Genomic DNA, 21,931 nt, shown 5'->3' with positions numbered 1-21,931 from the left:
AAAAGTGCCTTTATTTGATTAATTGCAATCTCATTTTGAAGAGTCTGAAGGTTTTGGTAACATTCTTCTGTAAAATACGGCTGCTTTAAGGTTTACAATGAGTGAAACATTTTCTTGTCCTTACATATTTGTTACGTAACGTTTGCTTACGAGTAAATTTAGGTAAATTAGGATATCATTAAACGATGTAATAATGTATGCAGATGGAAGGCAAGTAAATGAAGAAGTAACATATTGCACTGAATTTGTGTGTTACAGAACTTAAATGTATTTTATCGTGTATTATTGGTCCAATCAGTTTAGTTTTTATCGGCAGTTGTTCGGCAACATTCACATGGTTAGATATATTGATAATATTAAAACAGGAGTTAACATTACATGGCTTGGTTGGGGGAGATTAAACAATTTTAAATTTACCCACCAAAATGCTACTGAAAGTGTCGTTAAATGTAAAATCATTTTCATCCGTACACTAACCAAACATGAGCAGGTTTCACCATCGTTCCGGTAACATTAGCCTTCCACACACATTCCGTTTTTGGCTCACTCTAGAAATAGATCGACTGTCGTTTTCCGTAATATATTCATCTTTGAAAACAATGAATTCCGGTTAAATAGAAGTTAAAGTTGCTTCATTTATATTTGACTTTTGCAAGGCAAGGCAATGTTTTCCAAGGCAATGTTCATGGTAAGATATTGAACCACATGTGACATCAATACAACCTAAATAATGTAACATTCACGCCAACCTCAATCCCCCTCCACCTCCACCCTCCAGCCCAGTCTTGCCATTATATATATATATATATATATATATATATATATATATATATATATATATATATATATATATATATATATATATATATATATATATATATATATATATATATATATATATATATATATATGGTGATGCCATAGATATTGAACTAGGAAGAATACTGACACAGTGTATCGACGTGTGTCTAAGCAGTGAAGCCTTGATAAAAGTGAGGGCGCTTTGCGTTGTATGGCAAAAAGCCAGATCATTTTTAAGCTTTCATATATACATTGTGTATTCGACTTTGACACTGAATTTGATTCTACCCACTTTTTTGATAGAGCAAGTGTACTTTGCACCAACAGAGACATGCAATGCGACCAGAGTGGTAAGTACTTTACTTAAGAACCAACTTTGATGACTCGAGTAGTGGAATGGTTTTTGCAACTTTTAATGTCTGCAAAGAGTCATTTCCGGTATCTGAGAGGCATATGGCAAACATTTTTCTTGCTTGTATTATTTTAGTGTAATACTTCCATATTAGGCATGCAGTTTTCAGTTTAATGTTGCAAAGTGGGTAGTAGCCTATTTTCCTATTTTTACATTATTAGTGATAAGCCCAGGACATCATAACCGTCATCCCATGTATGTATGTATTTTAGATCCTCTTGCTAGCAGGAACTCGCAAAGAAGCCTCATTGGTTCTATCAAAGCCGCATGTTATTCTGGCATGTGGATAAATCGTTAGGGATGCAGTTTTAAGTAAAATGAGGTGGTGATAATTGTTGTCATTAGGCTTTAGTCATATCGCATCGGAAAGGACAGCCGTAGCCGGCCTGCGAATATTTTTTTCCCAAACTGAACTGACACTGAAATTATTTTCTCGATTCTGATTGGTTCTCAGCGAGCACGTGATATACTTTAGTTTTCAAGATGGATCCTCCATAATCTGTCGATATCAGTATGATCAACACGAACAAATTTAAGATATTCACATTAGTAACTTCCCAGAACTTTTGGTAGGTATATATGAACGAAAGTATATAGTGAAGCAACTATTCCCAACTACTGCCCCTATTATAGGCAGTCCTCGATCGTTTGTTTACTCGATTGACTCCGCTCTACACAGCACATACATGTAATATAGCCTATTGCACTGTGTATAATATACAACACAATAAAACACAGTGCATTTGTAATTGTAATTGTGTACATGTAGCCGATGTACATATGTACGAGGTGTTTGTGTACATTCAGGGTTGCGATACTTTTAGTTTTATAATCATAAATTCAAAATGTATCCAGTAAATGAATCAAGATAGGCCTAGTCGAATATGCAGTGGCCATGAAGACGCGCGAGCGAGTGTATATCAGCCATGTGTACACAAACCTGGCATTTGACGATATCGCTGTCTTTTGACTTGTTAACTAGTTGTATATAGCCTTATAACATATACGTACGGAAACACATATGAACATTAGAAGTTCTTGTACATTGTGACCTAGTAGGACTGCACTAACCGTATATACGTATTCGTATTAGTTCGAGATCTCAAATTCGCTAATATTGGCCCTACCGTCCTTACAGTAGCTCTTGATAACTGGAAGCATCACATTGTATCTACATGTAGGCACACTGAGGCCTACGGACCTTAACTTAGACTGTATAAGACCTAAACACGTATTTTGAGTATTTTGACATGATGCGGCCCATGAGGATTGGAATGATCAACACTAACAGTTTCACATACATTCATTGATAAACGCAGACTACCGTTTCGGTTTTGATCAGCCAATCAGAATCGAGGAAATAATTTCAGTGTCAGTTCAGTTTGGGAAAAAAATATTCGCAGCCGGCCTAGGGCCTAGGCTATAACTATATCCAAGGTCCAGTGAATTACAATACAGCAGCTGGACAGACGGCACTAGTAAAATAATTATCTTCCTATATTTTTTGCTTCTACTATCGCTTCCTAAGAATTACCTGTGAAACTACAGTCTACTGCCACATTTTTCACGATTTGGGCCCCCAAAATGCGGCACACGATATCACTATTTCGAGTGATTAATGTCAACTTTATCACTTTAGTTATGTCAAGGACGTAGTGTTTGTGTTACGCGCCGGTACTCTTCTCTTGCCGTACAAGCAAAGCGCCACCAGTTGGATGGGTGGCTTTAGTATATGTCGAATGACGTCATTCTCCCTACTTCAATTTCTATGGGTGATGCATATCTTACGCACCAACTATTGATCATGGCGTCATATATGCTAGTGTCATCCATATTTCCATCCATAGACCCCCCCCCCCCCCTCGCACTTCCCTTTCGTATTTTGAACTTTGTTGTGTGTTCTGTTTCATTTGTTTATTAATGATTATTATCAGTACTTTGACTAATTAAACACCTAAACAAGGAGCAATCATTACCCCATCACTGAACGTAATATCAAGCTGATAAAATTGCATGCTTATGATGAATTTCCACAATCTGTCAGCTTGCGGTATACCTTAAAGTTAAACTGCGCTGTTAACGTTAAGATATATCTCTTTTACTGCAAGACCACAAAATCACTCTATGAAGGGTTACATAAGCCATTTATATTACTGCCAGACATCAATATTGGTCAATGTTTACGACTTTTAGAAACTGGGTCAAAGAGAGTGAAAACAAGAAAGGATTGGAATCTATGTCAAAAAACAAGTACATGAATGAAACCTTAAAATTCACAACATAAAATCATAACATAAAATAGAGTCGGATATCGTCATCGATATATTAATAAACATTTTCAGCAAATTTACAATTTCGTTTGCGATGTGGGTAACAGTTCAAAGAAAACCCTGCAGACAGGTGTGACAAAGTGTACCTAATGTTAGCATATATTGATAGGCATTATGACGTTGTCAATAAATAGAAACAGACATACGTGACATCCAGTGCAGTTGGGGGACCAACGAGGAAGGTAAAGGACATTGCACGGGAGAAATGGTTTCAGTAAGACAATATAGTGGCCAGGGGTATCGGTATAATTGATATACCAGTTTATTAACTCATCTTTAATTTACCAAATGAAATTCAATGAGGAATTTCATCTCGACTTAAGTTTAATTGAATGTAAGGAATCCACAAGGAACACCCCTCCCCCACCCCTCCCTCACGCGTGCACAGACATTAATGATTAACACAATGAATGTTGACAAGGAGAGATCCTCGTATAGGGATGAGGAGTGAAATTCGATTTCTTTAAGAAAAATCATGGAAAATTTAAAAAGTATAAAATCCCGCCTGGAGATGAATCAGATATTGCCCAAAATACGCTATAAAATCAGATAATGGTCACCAGATGCCACATTGAGCAATATACTTTACGATCATTTTATTATACACTCTTGAATATTTGGTAAATAAGTTTGAAGTTTATAATCTTTCAAAAAGCACTTGTTTCTAGAAAATGTTGGAATGAACTTGAAGAGAAAGTTTAAATTTAAGGCTTACATAGCGATATCAACACTTTTATTAGGACAAGAATTTCTTAATCTCAACCGAAACTTTACCAGCCTCACCTGTTCTTCCGGGGAGCGAGACTTTTTTCCCAGCGCGGTAAAGGCCATCATTTGCATACCTCGCTTCTCATTGGCTGATGCTTGAATTGGGAAGTTCTTGCTTACGCTATGCGTGTGTGGGTGTACCATAGAAATTTATGTACATGAACATACACGTGCACGCAGTGGATCGTGATTCGCATACACGTGCTGTATGAACTGGCGACTGTCTTGAGACAACTTTTTTATAAAAAAATGTTAAATTTTTGTTTTTCTTTGCTTTTGCGCGGACTTGTTTGTGTATATTTACATCCATAAGTTCGCAAAACAATACTGCGACCATGGACTGTGAGTGTACACGTCTCAGTGTAGATGACTGTCCTTCTTTGAAGGTAATGATTACTTATGTTGATGATCCAAACCTGAAAAGCCAATAATTTGAATAAGTTAGTTTTGACAAAGGTGAAGCTTCGAAGTGATGGTGGAACTTGCTGTACAGAGTACTGCGATGGCAATTCACGCAGATAAGTACCGGGCGTTTGATAATTCAAAACTGCTTCAAAACATTGGACAGCTTCACCGTTTCTGGTTGACTATTTACTTATGCTTTTAAACTGCAAACTGATAGACTCTTAATTTTGAGCATAGACATTGATTTGAATTTCAAAATTATGACCCTTTGAAACGGTTTATTATGACCCTTTGGTACGGTTTTCAGATAATATAATACGAAAGATATAGGCCTAGTATTTAGTCATGCATGTTAGTATATAGTACCACTGCCACTGTGGATTATAGTTATTGAACAAAGAAATTGTTCAACGTTTATATTATATGGTGATTTTTGGATCATCTTCAAACTGTTTCGGCTTGATTTAACTTCTTTAAATTTACAGCAACAGATTTGTGCGATACATAACCGCAGACCCTCTACACCCGTGGAATAATACACCGACAAATAAATTAACTCTACTCAAACGCGTACCATCGTACATTCTGCTGCTAGACTGTTTTCTTTTTTGAGTGTAGCAAAGTGGCCTTGTGAAATGTGGTATGTGATGAGCGATTCAGTGCATCAGTTGCTAGTTGATATTGTGATGAATCTTATGTGAACGGACCCCAGCCAATGAGAAGCGAGGTATGCAGATGATGGCCTTTACCGCCCTGGGAAGAAAAATCTCGCTTCCGGGGAGTTACTGTATAGCCATGACCTTCTGTGTGACCTTGATGCAGGACAGGAAAAGAGTAAGAGGTTGATATTACAAGTTAGTACATATACTACACGTAACACAGAGATAACACTGTTGACAATATCGCCTATCTCTGATTAGTTTTCTTTTATTGCTTCCATCGATTTTATAATATCAATACATATCAATAATTGCATTATAATATTCTACAATAAGAATTTATGATATAGTAACAGATACACGGGATGAATATGTTGTAATTGTATCACAATGAGAGACCAGGATCGCCTCAAAGGGAACAAGTGTGTTTGGTTGCAAAACTTGTATATTTGTTCAAGCATACAGAAATATGGAAGATACCAAGAACAATTACCAAATAAAGGAATAATTATTTCCTTAGAAATATATCATATCATAAACAGAAACTGCAACGCAATGATTTCTTCCATATTTATCTGTTAGTCGGTGTTTGTAGTTATGTAAATATATTCAGTTTTGCGGGCCGGGGGTTGAGTAATATTGGTAAACTTTATGGCTTCATAATATCCAATTGGTTTAAAGCAAATACGACAAAAACTGAATTACAATGAAGAGATCATGAATATTCATTAATCCTTAACCAGCACCATTAATAAAAAGAAGCAAAATTACGATGCAAGAAGAATGAAAGATATGTATGGAGAGCAGATCATTGCATTTAAGGTTCATGTTAAGTATACAGACCATTATCTTCGTTGCTATCATGTTAAAATCTTACTATAATACGTCAAAGTCACGTGTTCCTATTGTCTTCAAAGAAACATCATTAGAGATCATACTAATGGAACAAGGACTGTTTTGAAAAAAAAACAAAAAAACATGTCATTGTTAATAATTAATGTCTAAGACAATGTTTTAGTTTGATTTTGAGTAACAGAATCAATGGTATAACGGTAGACAGCCATTCATTGATAATATGATAACATTTAGCAATAATCTTCTAATATTCACTGTATTACGCGTGAGTAATATCAAAGATTATTTCATGATGTAGAAATAAGAGGAACGAAAGAAAGCAACTAAATCTTGAAAGAAAGTAAAATTACTAAATGGTTTAATTAGAATGTAATCTAACAGTTAATGACTAAATATAACAATAATCAGAGCAAGTATTAGATATAGTCTTAGAATTGTTCTAAATCGAAGGAAAATATCGGAGTATAAAGATGAAACCAGTAGTATCATTTATAAGGCGCATTAAAATAACAATGACAGAATAAAATGAAGAGTATATACAATACAGAGCCGATCTTTGTTGTTAAGGATTACTTGATGTATAAATCAATTATCAGCTTAACTACGCCAAAATTATGTTATGCTGAAAAAATAATTGTCTGGCGTTCTGCTTATAAACCGTACCAAAAAAAAGACTGTTAATGCAGCAATTATTGAAGACAAAATGAAAAAAATTAAACCTTATTCAAATATACGAGTCTTGTATCTTAACAATAATTCAAGAATCGATACCTCCAAAATCAAATATGTTTTTTTTTTTCATGCGTAAGAGACCTAAAGTGACTTGTTCGTCGATAACTTACCTATCATAAAATAGTAAATATGATCGATAGCCTACCTATCACGTAATATTAAAATGATCGATAGCTTACATATCACTAATATTAAACTGATCGATAGCTTTACAATCACATAATATTAAATATGATCGATAGCTTACCTATCACATACTATTAAAATGATCGATAACTTACCTATCACATCATATTAAAATGATCGATAACTTACCTATCACATAATATTAAAATGATTGATATTTAATATGATCGATAATTTACGTATCACAACATTTTAAAATGATCAGTAACTTACAAATCACATAATAATAAATATGTTCATTTTCTTACCTATCACATAATTTTAAAATGATCGATAGCTAACCTATCACATAATATTAAAATGATCGATAGCTTACCTATCATATAATATTAAATATGATCGATTGCTTTTCTATCACATATTATTAATATGATCGATAACTTACCTATCAGATGATATTACATTGATCGCTAGCTTACCTATCACATGATAGTACAGTGATCGATAGCTTACCTATCATGTAATATTAAATATGATCGATAGCTTACCTATCAAATAATACCGATAGCTTACCTATCACATGATATTAAAATGATCGCTAGCTTACCTATCACATGATAGTACAATGATCGATAGCTTACCTATCATGTAATACTAAATATGATCCATAGCTTACCTGTCACATAACTATAAAATGATCGATAGCTTACCTATCACATAATATTAAAATGATCGAGAGCTTACCTATCACATGATAGTACAATGATCGATAGCTTACCTATCACATGATAGTACAATGATCGATAGCTTACCTATCACATAATATTAAAATGATCGAGAGCTTACCTATCACATGATACTACACTGGTCGATAGCTTACCTATCATGTAATGTTAAATGTGATCGATAGCTTACCTATCACATGATGGTGAAATGATCAAGAGCTTACCTATTACATACTATGTTAGTGATCAATAGCTTAGCTATAACATAATAGTAAATATGATCGATAGTTTACCTATCACATCATAGTAAACGTGATCAATAGCTAACATATCACATAATATTACAATATTCGATAGTTTACCTTACAAATACTATTAAAGTGATTGTTGGGTTTGAATCTACTTTAGTCTCACAAACATATAGACACTTTAAAAGATTCATTAAAATGAAAAAAAAGGAAATAATAAAAATAGAAATAATGAAACACGGAGAGCATACCATTGTATTAATGTTTACTTAATGAACAGAACATTATCAGCGTTATGACCGTATTCAATATTGTTAAATTTTGTAAGCTCACATGATCGTATGGTCTTAACAGACAAGGCTTTATTGAGGACTATAATAACAACGGAAGGTAAATAAAGACGATAAAATACTAACAAGAGTCCAACGGTCACTATGGTTACTTGAAGAGTGGAATAATAAAGTGTAGTAACCATCACCCAAATATCATAATATTTATGCCAACATGTACCCGCGGTTAACCAAAATTATATTCCAAGTTTGGATATGATCTGATTTGTGGAATTATTTGCAAGTTTAAATTATTGGCACCTACCAAAAAATTGGGCCCAACAAAATTTTGCGCTCAAATGGTTCCACAAATATTGGGCTTCACAAATTCAGGCCCAAATAATGTGTCCCAAAATGCATGTGGGTTGGTAATAAAAGTTGGGCCCTGTCAGCATAAAAATGTGCCTGGAATTTGTTGGGACTTAGATTGCCTACATGTACCAGCTATTAACCAACAACTGTATAACAAGCCTGGCTGCAATCTGAATTCAGGTTGCGGAGTTATTTTAATGTAAAACTCCTTAGGTTTGATCCAATCATCTCATTAATATTCATAAGGTCAACGCCAAAACAATAGGGCACACCTTCTTACTAAAAAACATCTACATAAACCAAGTATGAAAAGTATCCATTACTCTTGTTGGAAATGTACATCCATTATTCATTTTTCAAAATGAGGATTCAATAAAATATGAATATACTACAGTCATTTGGATATTAATATCTTCAAATCCCCGAAAGCAAAGTTGTAACCCTGTACAAACCAATGTCATATCAAGAGAATTAAACATAGGAATAAACAGAACATTTGCTATCAGTGTGCTGTAACCATGACGTCACACCTGCTTACTTCAAGTTCACTGATATTACAAATTGTGACAATTTCAGCTATCGATATCTCGAAAATACAAGGTAGGAATTGGATGCTTATTATATGATTAGTCGAATAATCCTTTTAAGATTTGTCACGTCATCCTATTGTCTTCATGTTAACAACGATAAAACATTGGAACAGAAAGAAATGAAGAAATGCTGGCTTAGAACAAATATATCACAGATATTAATTAATATCACCTCTAAGTTCTCGTAGATCGATTTTAATAACACAATGGTATTGTAGATAACCAATGTATGTCATTTAGTCTTAACATTGACACAATTAATGTGACTCTACTCGTGTGAGATTTAAGACATTACGTAACCGATACGTCACAGTTTAATTCAAAATTATTAAAAGTAGGAACGAAGAAAAACACAGAAAAGTTGAATCACGTAATCTTAGTTACTGAGTGTATGTGGATAAGGTATGTACAAATTTTATCCAAACCATTCCAAACATGTCTGCTTAAAAATAGTTTAGAAGTATTAACAGAATTAGGCGTTTATTTAATGTTCTAAGCAGTAAAGTGCTTGTCGGGGAATGGGGTGGGGTGGGGATCGAAGATAGGGGTCTGGAGTTGGGATGAATCATATCATTACACACAATTGGATCAATGAAGGATGTTGTACCCTGCACTTGAGGAGTGCATGGAGGCTGAGAACAGGTCACCAGCAATACTTGACCAGGGACACACGAGTAAGTGAAACCTCTTTCTTCAGTTACGCAAGTAACAAAGAGTTTGTTACATAATTGTTACATAAAATGTTTGGAATAATTCATATCATTGTACAACCTAATCTCTCGACAAGATCCATTCGCAATGAATGTAAAAGTTACAGTGTTTACGAAGTCACCATCCCATTGTCTTGAGAATATAAGCATTTGATGACGACACAATCATACTATACTAGTAACATGTGTATTATACTGGAGCTCTATCTGGAGCCGTTTGTAGTATTTGGGAGATATTAACAGTTTTCAACCTAAATCTTTATTAGATCCCTTCTCACTGAAATTCCTGCAGTTCTGCAGTTTCAGTTGTTTGAGATTTGAGTGAATGACGTCACATTCCTGCTGACGATTGGCAACACCAGATAAACATGCATTTTGCATTGCCTTTTAGCTGTAATATAAAAATAAAATGATATATATTAGTTAATATTGTTATCATATTAAATTATTAGTAGAATAATGGGGAAGTGATACCTAATGAGCCCCCTCCACCCGGTTAAAGCGTCAGCAATACCATAACATAACAATTCATTTTACACACCAGCTTAACAAAACACCGTGACACGGGAAACAAGCGAACAGTGTTTCTGATAATGGAAGTAACTTATCACTTATTTCCACATACATTTAATCAGGGATCAGCTTTGTTAATGAAATATATAATAAAACCAATTATAGTTGAAGCAAATGATATTAGTGACCAGATAAAATTAGATAATCACAGATATAGGAATACAAATTCTGGTTATTGATAGAGATTATTTTTAATATACTAAGATTTTACAAATAAAAGTAGCAGACAATCACTGTAAACGAATACAAGTTTAAATACTAAGGTAGAGAGTATTCAGCTGTATTGACTTACATTGCCAGGTTGAAGCTCCCCAAACTCAACTTGTAACTCTTCTCATCGAACCCCTAAACAAGAGGAAAAATATAAGTAATGAATATGTATAAATAATACAGAAACAAAGACAATGCAGTATATAGTTAAATATTGTAAATATTCATTTTAGGGATTCCTAACGAGTACATCCTGCAAGCATTTTAGTACTAAACATGATACACACGAAGGCTAAATCGCTTTGATTCCATGCTTGAAAGGATTTGTGAAGATTGGATTCTATGAAAAGTTCTACTGTTTTGCTTGAAATATTGGAAATAAGTATATAAATAACAAAATGAATAGCATATGTCAACACATATTGACTCATAGCACAAGGATATAATCCTTACCCAATCTATAAAAAAAAAGAATTTTGTGTAAAACAGGATTACTGTACAAGAATCAGTTCACTGATTGCCACACCCCATCCTCTTCCCTGCCGGTAACCATCAAATGACCCTATCCAGGCAATTTCCCCTTGATATCACGATGACTAAATAAATGCATCCCAATGTACTATCACACATTGGTGCGATGCAGGGAAATGTTCCGTCCTGTTTATAAGCTGATCCCTCTAGCTGAGTAGCCATTTTTAATTTATTCGTGACAGAACCATATCCAGGTCACTCAGCTCTCATTATGTGCTTTTCTTAAGAATTCACAAATGTAGGAGCCAAATCAAATTGTGTTTGACTCATGTGATTATGCAATAGAATTGTGAGAGTTCAGGAGCTGGTGAAGAGTGCAGCATTCTTAGTGTGTTAAAATGGCAAGTGTACCCCATTTCTGATGGTAACGAGTTTGATCCATAAATGTGGTTTACATGTTTCCAGCTGGACCAACCCCTCTCCCTTCTTCCTCTAGAACTGTGAAACCAATCGGATCATTTCGTGTAAAAGTGAAGTACAATGTTGGGTAGGCCGTGTCACTACTGTTGTACCTTTAAAAAGGAATTCCCTGAATTGATCATTATTGACATCTAACGGGATAGTTATTTCAGTTGATTCTCTTGACCATGCTAGACTGGGTTTTGCTTTATGTTTTGTTTTGACAGAACTTGTGTTATCATTGGCATATTTTGTCTGCAGTGGAAAGCTATGGACGCCGGTGCCGTTCAATCATAAGGTCCCGAGTTCGAGTTACTCCGAGTTTAATGTATGTCGTCCAGTTACAGATTTGTTGACAATTGACAATTCATAATAATGGACTTTAAATATGTATCTAAGAGACTGACTTCGGTCAGCTTGCGCCTTTGATAAGCCAATGATGGCTTCTTCACGAGTTCCTCTTTGCAGGAGGATCTTCAATACATACATTAACAGTTAAAGTGTTAATTATAAATGCATATTGCAAAAGACTATTAACAGTTTAAGCGTTAAATACGAAAAACAGAGTATTTCTTGCTAGCGTTACCTTATTTTCCCAAACTATAGTTTAATCATCGATAAATCGTTCAGATTTATAAACCAGTCTAATTAACCGTTCCAATAACACCAGTTTACAGATGAACGGTGGAAGGGGGGAAGGGGAGAGGCAGACTCAGACCGATGGAAAAAAAAATAAGTATAATTTTAATTCACTGCTAGCTCATTTTGACTAACTTAAGAAAGGTTTGGTAAAATATTCAGAAATTGGCTTTCATATTGCCCAAAAAATACAGACTAACAAGAGCCCAAGGGCACTGTGGTTCCTTGTTTTGGGTATATGACAATACACATAATATTATCAAGCAAGATTGGGCTCAAATAGTCCAAGTAATTGTGGTCCTACATGTTCCCATAAAGTAACCAACACTATAGCCAACACTTTTTTGATCACAAAATGTGATTGGATTTTTGATCAAAAGGCACTTTTGAGAACTAAATATGGCGTCGAAAATGTAAGAAATATAAGAGACCTACAAGCGTGTCAACAGATATGATAACATTGGTGACCTCAGATGACATGACCTTTAAGTTTCAAAATGTTCCACCACCCCATTCACAACTTGTCCCAAAATATCAACCATGTCACACCTTGGCATTGATATTTAATTGCATTAAATGTCTAAACATTAACTTTGAACTTGTATACATAACTTCACACAAAAAGGTCACCGGAGGTCAACCAATTGACATTTTTGATCGGTGAGACCTAAATAGAGCATGACTGTAAAAATTCAAACATTTTTTCTTTGCCCATTTTCTCCCCCCCCCCCTAAATATTACTTTTTTAACATTAGCTGACCTTTGGTGACGTTGGATAACATGACCGTTAAGTTTAAAATAAATATTCCCCTATACCATTTGCAACTTGTCCAAACAAAAAAAACCTTGTCACACCTTGGCACTGGGAGTTATTGCATTAAATGTCTGAAAATTAACTTTGACCTCATATAACTTCGCACACGAAGGTCACACAGGGGTCAACCCATTGACATTTATGATCAGAAGGTACCTTTAACATCTGAAAATAGCATCGAAACTGTAAAAATCCCCAAAACACGAAAAGGTCACCAGAGGTCTAATTGAGGTCTTCACCCAAATGCGGGTCGACAATTGGATTGAAGCAACTCCCAACCCTAACTGACAATTCATTCTCAAGTTATCACAAAAATACTAGTTTTTTTTATCATTAATTGACCTTTGGTGACCTTATATCACATGACCGTTAAGTTTGAAAATATTCCCCTATACCATTTGCAACTACTCCAAAAATATAGACCTTGTCACACCTTGGAACTGGGAGTTATTGCATTAAATGTCTGAAAATTATCTTTGACCTCGTATAACTTCGCACACGAAGGTCACACGGGGGTCAACCCATTGACATTTATGATTAGAAGGTACCTTTAACATCTGAAAATAGCATCGAAACTGTAAAAATCCACAAAACACGAAAAGGTCACCAGAGGTCAAATTGAGGTCAAGGGTCACCCAGATGCGGGTCGACAATTGGATTACATTGAAGCAACTCCCAACCCTAACGGACTATTTGTTCTCAAGTTATCGCAAAAATACTAGTTTTTTATCATGAATTGACCTTTGGTGACCTCGGATCACATGACCGTTAAGTATGAAAATGTTCCCCTTACCAGTTCACAACTTGTCCCAAAATATCAACCTTGTCCCACATTGGCACTGGGAGTTATTGCAGTTTTAATATTTTCGGTTTCTGGACCATAACTGACCTTTGGTGACCTTTGTGGGTACCAAAAACAATAGGGCACACCTTCTCCATATGGCGGATCTATAGTCCAAGTTTGGACTCAATCCAACATTCCCTTATTGAGATAGAGCGTACCCAAGCAAGTGTCACAGACACACACACACACACACACACCCACACGCATACACACACGCACACACACACGCCAACCTGACTGCATAGGTTCCTTTTGCTAAAGCAAGGAACCAAAAACGACGGTGACCGTATAAAAAAAAAATAACTGTAACAGGTTGTGCTAATAAATAATCAATTACTTGAGATAAGAACTAGTGTAAAATATCTCGAAATCTTACTTGAGGCTTTGAACTGACACATTTAGGAAGTATATTGCTCAATAAATGTATATTTTAAAGTTTATGTGGAGAGAGTCAACTCTCATGCACGCAACTTCATCCAAATCACTGTAGTGTCGTGAGCTACCTACACCGTTGTGTTCATGTCTTTTATGTAAACGGACCTGAACTGGAACTTACTTCTTGCACCCCTCCTCCATTTAATCCACTCTGTAAGGGATTACGGTATGACGTCATCACTCAGTCACTAAAACATCAACCGTTCATTTTTACTAGTTTCATTATATCATGTGAAAACAGTTCGCTCCGAGTTAGTGTTTTTATGACAGAGTGAATATGCTCTCGTTTCACAATGATTCATGATGCTATAACCCAACGGATACCCTCCTAAACCATCCCCAACCCCTCTCGACCCCAGAGAAATGAGTCTAATAATTGTATTATATCAAAGTATACCGGAGTAGAAATTTATGGTAGATTTGAGTATAGACTTCTACAGTTAGCCCTTTGTGTGTAAAGAAAACTGTTACCCTATAGAAGTGAGATTTTTATCAGTTTCTTTCACGCTTAATAAACAGTGAAAAAAAAATCACGGAGAAACTAATGAACAAAGGATTTTCTACAAGAAATTTAAAATATTATCAGGATACTTTTTGAATTGCTCACGATTTATGATATGCACATCAGCAGAGTGAAATAAAATAATCATGAAGCATCTGCCGGCGAGAGGGGATTGACAGTTTAAAAGTTATATTCCAATATTGTGTGAGGCTTGTAACACACCATAACACCGGACTAAACTTATTTTAAAGTATATTCGTTTCTTTGTTGAACATTTCTCTGACTGTGTGTGCGGAAGGAAGATTATTTAGGCCGCATCTGAACTTGACATTGAGAACAGTGCTATCATAATTACGAGATATTTACTTATAACTGGCTTATCTAACTTCCCTGTTTGATATACGTCCATTATAATCCCTCCCCACCCGCTCCCCTTCCCACCCTGATGAGAAACGAAGTATCATACTCTTTTGTCTTATTTCTTTGTTTCACATTAATTAATACCTCTTTGTCTGTTATTAAAGTTACCGTTACTAATTAACAGGAACATGAATCTATGTCTCTCTTACCTCTTCTCCTGGTAGATTGCCATCATTGTCACAGGCCTGAAGGGAAAAGAAATATTTTATTCATGAGATTTTGAAATTGAATTTCAGGAAAACATAATATGACGAAGCAAAAAATATATAAATTTGAATGATATATCTTCACAAATATCACAGTAAACTATTCCTGGCAGGTAAACGCACATCTACATTGAACACCCTAAAGTCAATCAAGGAGACAGACTCGTCAATGTAAGATGCACGGACTTAATAACATGAATATAAACATCAGCTTTATAGGGAAGACATAGTTAGTTTTAAGCCCGCCATTAAACACTTAGTGACGTAATCAAACACTGAGTGACGTCATTAAACACGGAGTGACGTCATTAAACACGGAGTGACGACATAATGATGAACTTCTCACGAGAAGGGAAAAGTGGGCAGTATTCAAAGATAGACCCCAGAACGGCGTGGTTGGATCGACGTAATGGCCAAAATAAAGCAAAATATTGGTTAGCCCACAAAGCATCATACTGGTTACATAAATATGATGAAATATAATAAACCCTGCACATATTGCTTTCTGTCTAAATATACCCTGTATGTGTATGTTTAATTGGTAATTTGTACATGCACACATAATCAGTTGTCTTATATTTGACTCTCTTTGTTCAACGTTAGGCAAGGAACATTTAGACCAGGAAGCGACGGTCTGTATATTAAGGAATATTTAGAGTGGGTTTATTTAACCGATAATCCCTGCGTGTCTATTAGACCAGTATAGGCAGAAACCGCGTGAGCTCTTCATTGCTGTGTCTCTATATATTAGATGGACTCGGACTTGGTTTGCTCATATACTCTATAGAACGCTGTTCGGACTCGAGAGTACCATACCCGAACCAAGTGGTCTCGCACTAGGCTCGGAATCAGGACGTAAATGGACTCAACTACATCAGAGTGTTTCTTATACTATATGATATAGACATATTGAATGATTCTGATGGAAAAGTATACTAATAACAATACGGACCATGTGAGAATACAAGGCCCGGATGTTGCATTATATTATCGTCAGCACTTGAATATAATCATGAAGAAAAAACATTAGTCGATTTGCCGGGTGGTAAATTTTACAAAATCAACCACATTACTAGGTACTTTCAACACCCCCACCCCTCCTCCCACTCCGACCCAGGCTTCTTCGAGATACTATTTTTATTTTTTTATTTAGCCGTTATTAAAAATAGGAAAGAAATACTACAAATATTTTAAAACCACTATTAGTTCAGATTCACCGTTGACTTTTTGTTGTATCATAATGCTGCTGCCTATTCATACTACTGTTCGTACAGAAGATGGTAACTGCTGATGGTAATGCTGGCACTTTTAAGCACATACACATGTACTAGTTTTGATTACAATATACTTTTTTTTTTTAGTGAAATATATTACGTACCTGGTAAAAGTTATTAGTTTGTTTCAAAGAGATTTTGCAAGGGACCGATTGGAAGCCGTAAGTAATGTTTCTCGCATGCGTAACTGATGCATTAATAGTCTGTATGATTTTGGCATAGGCTAAGCCCAATTTATGTTGAATATATTGTTAGGAATGTCGGGATTTTAGATAAAAATAGTGTTGGGCGGGATTCACGATTTTTAAGACAGTGCTGGGCGGTAATTTGTAATGCTGTGCGGGGCCGCCCAGCGTGGGCACATCCCTGCGTTTCTTAAAAATGAAATAAAAACCTTAAATTGAATATTTTAGTTAAACTTTTAGGTAATCACCTCACCTTTAATTTTTCTAGTAGGTTAAAGTACATCGAGGTGATTTAACCTACCTAAAAAAAAATCCATTTGTTTCTTATTTTAAAGTTAAACCCAGATACGTCCTTTTATATATAAGCCTGCTTGGACCCACACATTCATATCAGTCACGTATATATACATTAATCGAAATAAATAATGAAATATAATCAATACGGGTCCCTCAAATCCCATTACAACTCAAACTATTAGAACCGAGTAACATTTACTAACTGTTGTATTGCTGCGAACAGTGACACCACAACGTAAAGATTCTAGATATGAAAAGTATGCATCGATATTTTCACCAATAAAACATCTTTAGTCTGAGACGGCGAGGAAGAGAGATACTGGAAGCACGACAGGTTCATTTTGCTTTATATGTATTTATTTGTCTGAATATTCTCTATTTTAAAATTGAGAATGTTCATTGATTCACAAGACAATAATACTATTTTCTATAAGAGAGGGGTCTACATGCGGAGAAAGAAGGATAACAATAATTAGGACATAGGACGAAAGTGCTGGAGTACAAGCGTAGAAGGGAGACTTCATTTAGTTTCATGTATTTGTACCATACCTCATATTAGTTGTACCATACCTCGTCACAAGGGCTTTGACGTATGTTGTATTGTACGATACAAACATCCTAGACAAATAAGTCCTCGTTGTTGGACAAATGAACATTTAAAAAAGTATATATCATGATCGTTACTTTAGTATGGAAACCTCGCCACTCCCCCCCCCCCCCCCTCCATTAAAATCTCCAAGGAAGTTGTTTTTCATCTTTGATATGATCATTTATAAATAACAAATCAAACCAGAGAAAGTAGAGCATTAAAATAATTAGGCAATACATGGATTTTTAGGACCGATTGTCTTTAATTGGGTGCAAGTTTACTGAATTAGAACAATGTCCACAGTGTGATTTCATTAATTACCACTTCATTAATGCGTACACATCAATCTAAACATTTACGACTGTATAAGATTTCGTTTCATGTTAAATTAATAACATCATACAACAACGTGTATGGATGCTTGAGGAACACATTAATATACTTCCAAATCACATGAAAGGGCGTTGAAAGAGAGGAGTAGGGACAGCGTTATAATAAAATATGGAAAGTAGTTTTCTAGCACCAACAGAAAGTTGAAAAGTACAAAGCTTAGGATGATGTTAAAATTGTGATGAAACTTTGTAATATCCTCACATGGGTTTCTAACGTTAACTGTGAGCCCGATAGGAAGTAGACACTTGACAACATGTAACATTGCGCCCATTTCAAGAGTGTCGGGGAAAATTAAGATCATATCCTAGATTAACGCTCTGTCCTACCGTGACCTGTATCACCTACTAATGTCACATAGCTCACTGATCTAACAGTTTAAAACAAATATAATGAAGATATTCAACAGAATATTGTATGTCAAGATGTTAAAGGTAGAAAATCATCAAGAATAATTTGAAGTCTCTATAGCTATGCATACTCATAGGCGCAGGCGCCCGATTTGAATTTGGAGAGCTGTAACGACTTGCCCGCAAAGTATAACCACAATTTTTCGCGCGCCTACAACATCTGAATGTACATATTATATAGGTATGCATCGGTTATTACATCGCATGCCAATTACATAAAAGCATTTGCCTTCTTATAACCCTTTTATTTGTTATCAATTTTGGGCAAGTCGTTACAATAATGATGATAACAATAATACCAGTTTAGCCATTGAAAAACACATTGCAATTTATTTTTCTTTCAGTAGGTGCCCGGAAAACTATCAGCATATTGCCCGAGTTTTCACAAACTATTTGGGGGTTATACCAGACAGTGGTATCTGTAAATCAGATTAGTCCGTATTTCAGAAAAATCCCTCTTATGACATCGTCAAATGTGATGTTTCAGTTATAGCATTTCTTATACCATTTTCATCGCGAGGGATCATTCTTTCATCAATAACGATGTATCAAAAAACTTAAATCAGATTGAAAATCATCAAAATTATACTTTGCATCATGTACAGATCTTCCGTTAACTAATTATTCCTTTAAGCGTCTTGATTGGACTAATCCTATTATATTGAGAAGACTTGAACTCTTCGTATGGAAAATCCACTGTATCCTGCACCTTCGGCATTGGCTTCGTTCAGCTTGCGAGTCTAAAAGCCTCCATGGCTTCTTTCGCGAGTTCCTGCTTGCGGGAAGATCACATATATATATATACATACATACATACATACATACATACACACATACATACACGCATACATACATACATACATACATACATACATACATACATACATACATACATACATACATACATACATACATACATACATACATACATACATACATACATACATACATACATACACGCATACATACATACATACATACATACATACATACATACATACATACATACATACATACATACATACATACATACATACATACATACATACATACATACATACATACATACATACATACATACATACATACATACATACATACACCCATACATACATACATACATACCCCCATACATACACACATACATACATACCCACATACGTACCTAAGGGTATTTTAGTTCAAGCCAATAGGAACTTATACAATCTTAATATCTTGCCCCAAAATATGGAATAAAACCCTTCAGTTTTGTTTTTCTTTGCTTTGCTGTAAAGTTTTATTCAAACAAAATGACTTGAATCCTTTTTGTAGACTATTTTAAGAAACATGAGTTTTCAAGTAGATATTAACTTTTTACTTTCTTATCTTTAAGTTACTATTAATGTACATATTTTAATATTTCTATTCTTTGGTTCTCCTATTTTGAAATAGTGCATATTTATACTGGTGATAACGGAAATGGAATGAAAAATATATGCGGCTTTCTTTTTGTAATAGGTTCGAGTTATATATTTCTTACGGAAACTCTAAGTGTACATGTTATTTGAACAAAGGTATAGCAATATTATAGTAGGAACTATGAATCTGACCGCTTGTAATTAGCGTCAGCAAGCGATGAGAATAGAAACCACTTCAGCCCCAATTCTTACATGTATAAGAAGGTGAGGCTAGTATTATGTAATGACATATGTAATCGTTCTGATTTAAGTTCCGATGCTGGTTAAAAAGCAACCAGGTTTCACATGAGTTCAAGCATCTATCAAAGTTATAATAATTCATCAAACTGATGAAAACTTTTGAGTGCTATTTGATGGCGATGAAGTTGACATTGTCAACGAAACCAGCTATGTAAATGTTACATCCGTTAAGTTATTCTTGTCATTCAACCATTGCTGTAAACCAGGGTTGTCCAACCTTTTGCAGAGGAGGGCCATATGGAATGATTATGATGAAGGAGGGGGCCGCATGAACCCTGCGCTCGATTTTTCGATTTTTTTGGGGGGGCCAGAAGCCCAAGGCAACAAAATGTGAGCACTGCGCACGGAGCGCACTGATTTATTTTCCTTCCTGATAAAACAGATGAATAAAGTCCAGCCGCCCCCACCCCCCCCCTCGCTGCGTACCAAACCCTAATGTATCTAGCAGAAAAATATTAAAAACACATGTCGGGGTAACCAATTTCTTTCTTGTTGTCGAGAGCTCTGTGAAGTCAGTGCATGGCGCGTTGCGCCGTCACGTGTATAAAATCCTGAACTGTTTGTTGTCCAAGCTCACTTCGTGCATTCTCTGATATCGCATGTTGTACCGCAGCGGCTCTTTTGTCAGTTTGTGTGCGTTAAAATGTGATAAACGTATTTTCGTATGCCCAGAAACAGCTGAAAACGGTGGCATTCTGCACACATATGACTGCGAAACAAGTGTTTCTACGTATGAAACACACGTTCTGCGATGAAACACAAAACCGGCAACGCTGAATCCGACAAGTGGAAGAACGGTAGACAATGTAGACGGTAGCCCGTGTAGCCAGCTGGTTCGACGTCAGTATCAGATAGCGATCTACGTATACGAATTGTTAACAAGACTAGTGGTTGGTAGCGGACAGAGAGAGTGTCACACAAACTGACCTGTATGCAGTTTTTTGGACCCAGAAGGTTCGAATGATTGATTATACAGCTTCAAATTGTTATCAATAAATCTGCTCACTAAAATTTCGCACCGTATAGCATCTCTTCGGCGGGCCGGACTGTGGCCCACGGGCCGTAGGTTGGACAACCATGCTGTAAACGGATCATCCAGCTTCCCCAAAGGAGAGTCCACTGTATATATATATATATATATATATTGTCTATATATATAAGATGCTTTTAACAAAATGCAGAAAGCAATATACGGCACGGGGCCACGGGCTTAGCATGTATATATGTATCCGTGACGCAGTATCTTGAAGAAAAAAAAATGATTGATGTGGGTGATCTTTATGAACATTGTGTTCGTATACAGCGTCACAAATTACGTGTCCAGTTCTTTGGTTACCATGGTATCTAACAACAGAACAAAACAGTAGTATAATTGCCCCACATACTAACTGGTATTATGGTCTTGTTGTGTAAATGTGCGTATAAAGTGATTTAATCACAGCTCCACCGAATCATTGGTAACGATTTACTCCACAGAGCAAATCTGGTACCACTACAAAAATATATTTGCCAGA

The 21,931-nt window shown here is 35.6% G+C and overlaps 2 protein-coding genes across 17 annotated transcripts in view; one reads left to right on the top strand and one right to left on the bottom strand.

The window, feature by feature from the left end:
- The window catches only part of LOC139970087 (uncharacterized), an 853,056-nt gene that overhangs the window by 212,351 nt on the left and 618,774 nt on the right, over window positions 1–21,931 (top strand). The window lies entirely within an intron of this gene.
- LOC139970039 (uncharacterized) overlaps window positions 5,628–21,931 on the bottom strand; it is a 69,725-nt gene continuing 53,421 nt past the window's right edge. Inside the window, exons 10-13 of the mRNA XM_071975622.1 lie at window positions 15,519–15,554; window positions 10,868–10,920; window positions 7,696–10,393; window positions 5,628–7,661 (exon numbers count right to left, since the gene is read on the bottom strand). Coding sequence (XP_071831723.1) covers window positions 10,390–10,393; window positions 10,868–10,920; window positions 15,519–15,554 — 93 coding nt within the window. The 3' untranslated portion in view covers window positions 5,628–7,661; window positions 7,696–10,389. The remainder of the gene's footprint in view (window positions 7,662–7,695; window positions 10,394–10,867; window positions 10,921–15,518; window positions 15,555–21,931) is intronic.

This window comes from Apostichopus japonicus, chromosome 7 (assembly GCF_037975245.1).
Source record: "Apostichopus japonicus isolate 1M-3 chromosome 7, ASM3797524v1, whole genome shotgun sequence".
NCBI classification, from domain to species: Eukaryota; Metazoa; Echinodermata; class Holothuroidea; order Aspidochirotida; family Stichopodidae; genus Apostichopus; species Apostichopus japonicus.
The sequence above is the reverse complement of the archived record's forward strand: the minus strand, read 5'-3'. Positions and strand labels throughout refer to the sequence as shown.